The following is a 6,412-nucleotide window of genomic DNA, read 5'->3' as shown; positions in this document are numbered from 1 at the left end:
CTTACATTTTGTAAAATTTTACGACTAGCATGGAAATATTGTTTTATAAAAATCGGCCTATTATTCTTAATATTATTTCTCGTCAGTGTTTTCAGCTCATAATCATTTCATCTAAATACAATTTGATCCACAATTATTCGTACTCATTTAAAAATTGAATAAGTCTTTTAATATTCGACCTTACGAATTAATCTTTTGTTACGTATTAAAGATACTAGTTTTCTTTATGATGTATAACGTAAAATTAAGAAAAAACTGCTATAGATCGAACTTTTGAAGAGAATAGTAAAGTTGACAATTTTTAAGTTTCTTATTTTTTCCTCTAATAAAAATTCAAAATTGCTTTTTGGATATCGAAAGATGATATATGTACGTATAAAATGTCATTAAAATTAGTTGACGTTCTTAGGAACCATAAACGATTGAAGATTAATAAAATGTAAATATTGTGCCCTTTACTTTTCTCTTTCTAAATCTCTAGCAATTTTCTTTAATTCTTTAAGCATACAAAGAAATTAATTTGTTAAATCCAATATTAAGAAAGTCATTCAATTTCGAAATGTGTACGAATATTTATGGACTCCACCGTATATACGATAATAAATAATATTTCGAGTTTGTCTATAAGTGTATCAAACACTTGATAAGTATCTGAATTAATTTGAATGATTCTAACAAAAATTGCGCGGATCAACGGAAACAGAGTACGAGAATCGTGGTAAAGATTCGTTTAATACTGTTTCAGCTACAAGATGGACAAAACTAGCCCGCCGGCATCGGAACAGGTGGACTACATCATTTTAAGTAAGGCCGTTGATACTAGAATAATGAACAGAAAGCTATATTTACTTAAACGAGCCCAAGAACAGACCAAAGATTCTGCGCCCTAAGACCGCGTTTTATGGAACAGAATTGACAATATTTGATGCGGACACAAATGAACGATAGGCGATTTCAACGATGGTCCTACGTTGTGGAATGTGAGAGGAGCTTTACTGATAACCCAGTCATTTATGTAATTAAAGATTTTTGTTAAATCGACTTCTACGGATTCGGAGGTATTGAAGTTACGTGAATAAGAATTATCATTCCAACACGTGTCTAAAGCTGCTTGATGTAGCACCATCCCAATACCTTTGCCGGCGCCTTCGGGCACGAGGAACACTCGGAAGCTGACGATGCTCAAATCCGCGGGGAAGTCGTAACGAAGTGGCGAGAAGTACGCGTGTAAATTGAAAGGTAACGGGCTACGCGGATGCATGGCTATAATAGGATGTAACAATTCTTCTGACGCTAAATGGCCATATAACGACAGTACTCCCGACGGATAATTCGCCGAAGGCGTCGACGACACGCAGAAAGGTCTTCGTTTTTCAATAACGAGCATGAATACATGATTCGTTAATAAATTATCGGTGACGCCTTGACCAAGCCCTCTGTTATCATCTTGAAGCAATCTCCTGTCCTGCATGATCTACACGGGAATACTTTAGAAAGTAAAAGAAAGTAGAGACAAGCGTGAGGGAATAAAGAATAAGTTTACCTCAATTTGTCCAGGCGCCATCGAACTTACACCCAACGGTTGAGCCGTGACCGCGGTCAATCTAATTTTCTTATCTTCTATATACGCGCTCGCTGCCATCGGGTAATAGTTCCCCTGCGTAGGTAGCTTCGGAAACCTTTGACGCTTAATCATCTAAACAGTAATCGCATCTTTCACACAGCGTTCGACACCAACTGGTATAATTACTTACATTAAGCCCGTTTAAGTCGGTATAAAATTGATCGCCCGAAGCTATATCCGTCCTGAGTCTCATGGCGAGTTCATAATTCTGCGTTTCCGATATGTTAATCTCATTATTTATGTGTAAACCGAGTCCGTCGGCACCAGGAGAATTGTACAACGTACAAGTGTGGCGTATATACGCCAGCTCTACGAATACTTTCGACACGATGGGTCCGTTGATTAAGTGTATGATGCACTTGTTATCTGCTTGTACTAAGTCCGGTTCCGGTTTATCGGGTAAAAATAAATAGGCCCCACTTTTATCTTTACCAGACCCTCTGGTACCGTATTTAACGAATTCTAAATGAACGGGTACCGTCGTATTGCCGACTCTTAAAGCTTTTAAAAGGCCCAGCTTCCCGAATGATGCGGATAACTCAGCTCGCTGCGTAATCGAGAACTCTTGCGCGTTCGGTATCACTTGGATCTCGTTGAAACCTGCCAGTTTTGGAAGATTTATGTCCGTATTGTATACTGTTACATTCGCAACGTGAACTTCCCTGAACATAAAACGACTGATGATTATCTAATATACAGGGTGCTCAGCTACCGGTGGGAATAATTTCATGGAGTGATTTTAGAAGACAAAAGAAAGCAAAAGTCGAGAATGAAAAAATTTTGTCTGAGGCTCAATTTGTTAATTACTAGCGATTAAAAATGGCAGATGGTAGGCAATTCTACCTGCAGTGTGTGATTCTTAGAGCCAATATGTGTCTAAAGCGCGAGATGCTAATATATTCCTAGTTGTAACTGTTGCATTACGCACGTTGCACGATGTTGTTATTCTTGATTCTTGTCTTATTTTGGCTTGTAGACTCAATCTTTAAAATTTTCCCCATCAGTAGCTGAATACTCTGTATAAAACAGGGTTGCAGATAAATGATTAAACCTTTCACTCAATTAAACATCAATTGGCAGTTAATATTTGATTTTTGGATTCGGATTTGACTAATTAACACATCTTGCGCGGGCACTTTGCCGCCAAACCCTTACCGTGTAGCGGGCGATTTCTTTCGAATCTTTAGCGTATTACAACGTAATCGCGTCAGCAAAACGAATTCATAGGAATTCATTCTTGCAACGCACCTTTTGTATTTCTGCAACTCATGTCTATCTGATCTTATTGTAAAATCATCCAAAAAACCCATCGATAACAATAATCCATCAATAATCCGTGAAAAACGACTTTAGTCGCTTCCCGCACAAGATGTGAAATCCGCGCAAAACGACTTTAGTCGCTTCCCGCGCAAGATGTGTTAATTAGCATAATTAGAAGAAATTCGAATTAACGAATAAATTTGAATCTTTAATTAATCCTTTGACTACTGTTGGCGCCTAAAGGCGCTTAGAAAACTTGCGCTTGTCATACTGTAGGCGCCTATGCGCCTGAATTCCTACCGTATGGTATGGATGGTGCATCTTAAAGTTTGCCGTAGTAAAAGGATTAAAGAGTACTCCAATTGTCGATTAAGATTTAGAGAAATTTAATTGTCAATTGTTAACCCATTGACTACTACAGACATATGTATACGCCCTCGCAAATGTATCAATATATACGATAGACGTAAATATACGCCAGTCACAGTAACTGATATGCGAATATAGCGTTGTACGCACCATGGTTTTTCACGACAGCGTCAAAGGGTTAATGCAATTAAAAAAATCTGCAACCTTGGTATAAAACTGAAATAACGTTCGATAATAAAGAAGCGTACTGCGGGAACGATGATTTAGGCAGGGCATGAATTATGTACGTCGTGATGCCGAACCCGGGTACAGTTACCAAGAATGACAACTCGAATCTCGTGGCAGTTAAAGCGGCAGGTCCGATCCAGATCGGTGAGACCTGACATTGCACTGGTTGTCCCATACGATCTGTCACTTTAACATACTGAGTAGACACAACCAGCGTCTGTACTCTCGTCCGCTGCCTCGGTATCGAATTGTACAGTATAACTTTTTTCAAGGGATTCTCGTCTCCCAACATCAACACGTGTTTGTCTCCAGCGCTTGTGTGACGCAATCTGACAAAAACGATTAATTAAAGGAGTAAGAACATAGACAAGGCGTGATATCACTCTCTTACCTTGATTCATCCAGCGAGATGTATAAAGTATCGGCGTCGACCGTAGCTTCTTGCGAAGTCTTTAATAAATGCACCATCGATTGTTGTAGCACGTGCGCGGAATTGTTTAAAGCCGTTATCATCTTTTTAGCGTAATCTATAACAACTTCGTCTCTGGCAGTTCCGGTGATACCATCGTGATGTTGGAATAGAGAATGCCATTTTCTCGCTTTATTCAATCGTTCCGCAAGCGCACCTTCCACTACATTTTCACTACCTTTGGTCCACGCAACGGTAGACAATATTTCCGACGCTCTGAGTAAACTCATCAATACGCGATCTAATCGTTTATGGAAAGGTCTGCAATTTGGTTGTAATCAATTTAAAAACGTATCGCGTTCGTAATGTCGTTTTACGATTAATTTATGCTCAAGCGTACCTCGATGTATAATACCCGCTCCAATAGTGATCGTCTCTATCGGAGTAAGTGAAGAAATCACCAGACAATGTAGGAAACTCGTTCAAGTTATGCTTCTCTCTGATAGCGTCGAAGTAATCGCTTAACGTTCCGAATTTGATTTGAACGTTCATCTGTTGATTCTTATTCATGTAATCGAAGAGCCTTTGATAATTCTTATACTGTGCGTCCCATTCGGTGAAATGTGTATATCTAAAATCGTCTCCCAGCGGAGCTAACACTACATCGGTCTTAAAAAGTTGAGCTTTCTTGCGATATTGATCTAATAGAAGAGCCGCTCTCTCCGCGACGTTTGCCTTGGTTATCGTTCGCGGGGCTATCCTCCATGGGCAGCTAAGTCCGAAATTCTGTAGTCTGTAGAAATCGAACTGGCAACAGATTTTCGGATCCGGCCCGCAAGTGTGCGGAACGTCGTAACTATAAAACGGCATTACGTGCGTGAAGATCTCCGTCGATCCATCGTTGTCCCACAACTGCCTCCAACGAAACTCGAGTTGCTTTGTTCTGGCCAATATCTTTTTAACGGAGTAATGAACTCTTTGTATAAGTACGTTCTCCAAACCTGCCTTCTTTAGAAGATAAGGCATGGTCGGGGAGAGGCCGAAGGGATCTATCGCCCATCCCGAGTTCGGCGTATAATCTAAATTATACTTTAGCCATTGATGACCTTCGGTGAGCTGAACAAGCTGGGATGTCCAATGGGAAACTGATTCGTCCGGCATCACCCATCCACCCGCTACTATTTCCAACTGACCGTCGTGAATTAAACGTCTAACTAAATTCTGTGTCGTCTTAGATTGCTCGTCCCACCAAAGTTGAAAAAACGATACCTCCGCCCAAATAAATTTTCGCCTTCTATCCTCTGCCAATTTTGTTACCATATTATTTAATATGTTCCGTGTCTGAAGCGTGTAATACTTTTCGAAGGTGCTCAGCCATCCAGGATCGTTGTGAGAGTGCGGGACTACGAATACCTTCAGTTTTCTATTTGGATGCCACTGTTTCTCGTCGTACGTTATCTCCCATCCTTGTTTCCACACGCCACCGTCTACATTATCGAACTCCAATTGTCTGTACAAATCCAACATTTGGATATCCACCTCAGGAATCTTCTGTACATTGAAGTTACATTTAAGCACTTTGCCGCTTTGAGGCAATACAGGTGACACAGACTGAGTATTATGATTAATGTATATTTTATCTATAGGTACGAAATTCTTTGCCTCAGCCACTTCTCTCAATGCATTTACAACTTCGTGATGCTTATTAAAATCTTTTTCTAACTTGGCGAGTCTGTTCTCAAAGGGCAACCATTGATTCTGCAAATCAATCATTTTTCCTTGTTATGTCATAAATGTTAATATGTTCATTATAGACTTACATCGTTAACAGACCCTTGTCTACGTGGAGAAAGTATCAACTCCATAAGAAAGTACCCCAGAAGGCAGCAGATAATGAGCAAGACTATATTGACGATCATCAACTTCTTCTTAGTTCTCATTTTTGCTCATTTATCAATATAAATATCTCGTTGAACGACACTGTTAACAACATATGATATTAGTTTAAAATAAGGTATATAAAAAGGTATTCTCCACTTTAATGATTGTTTTGTAACCTTGTTCGTTTATATCCTTTGAGGATTACATATTAAATGTTTGTGAAAAAACATAGTTTCGATACTTATAGAGTACAAAGTGAAAGAATACGATAATCTTCCATTTATGCGGACTAAATTTTGCAGGAAATGAGACGTCAACATAAGATCGACTGTCACTCTTGTCACCTGCACCTAGCTTGCCGCCATATCAGTGATGTAAGATTTGCGGAATTTCGATCGCCGCGCGTACGGTGAGGAAAAGTGGAACTAAAAGTCTTGATGTAAGCAGAGTTGCTATCTTCTTCTACTCCGTATTCCATTATGGATTGTGAAAACTCCAATCCATAAACTTCGTGGACGTGGAAATCAGTGAGTAAATTGTTGAAAATGAGTTATTGCCGCGCTTCGTGACTGAGAAACGCAGTAGAAATTTCTTTTCATTTTCAACTTTAGGGTAATTACCCATGCAATACATCTTCAAAT

At 39.4% G+C, this 6,412-nt stretch overlaps 2 protein-coding genes across 2 annotated transcripts in view; one reads left to right on the top strand and one right to left on the bottom strand.

The window, feature by feature from the left end:
• Naa40 (N-alpha-acetyltransferase 40) overlaps positions 1–1,041 on the top strand; it is a 3,083-nt gene extending 2,042 nt beyond the window's left edge. The window contains exon 4 of the mRNA XM_018022335.2: positions 746–1,041. Coding sequence (XP_017877824.1) covers positions 746–890 — 145 coding nt within the window. The 3' untranslated portion in view covers positions 891–1,041. The remainder of the gene's footprint in view (positions 1–745) is intronic.
• Positions 321–6,163, bottom strand: alpha-Man-IIa (alpha-mannosidase 2). Its single transcript, XM_018022329.2, has 8 exons — positions 5,948–6,163; positions 5,711–5,870; positions 4,291–5,648; positions 3,873–4,211; positions 3,502–3,810; positions 1,755–2,286; positions 1,544–1,696; positions 321–1,474 (listed from the first exon to the last, which is right to left on the bottom strand). The coding sequence occupies exons 2-8, from the start codon at positions 5,828–5,830 to the stop codon at positions 887–889; spliced, it is 3,399 nt and encodes a 1,132-aa protein (XP_017877818.1). The 5' UTR covers positions 5,831–5,870; positions 5,948–6,163; the 3' UTR covers positions 321–886.
• Positions 6,164–6,412: the final 249 nt, after the last annotated feature.

Source organism: Ceratina calcarata, unplaced genomic scaffold (assembly GCF_001652005.2).
Source record: "Ceratina calcarata isolate Rehan_Ccalc_2016 unplaced genomic scaffold, ASM165200v1 scaffold287.2, whole genome shotgun sequence".
Taxonomy (NCBI): Eukaryota; Metazoa; Arthropoda; class Insecta; order Hymenoptera; family Apidae; genus Ceratina; species Ceratina calcarata.
This window is presented reverse-complemented; position numbering and strand designations above follow the sequence as displayed.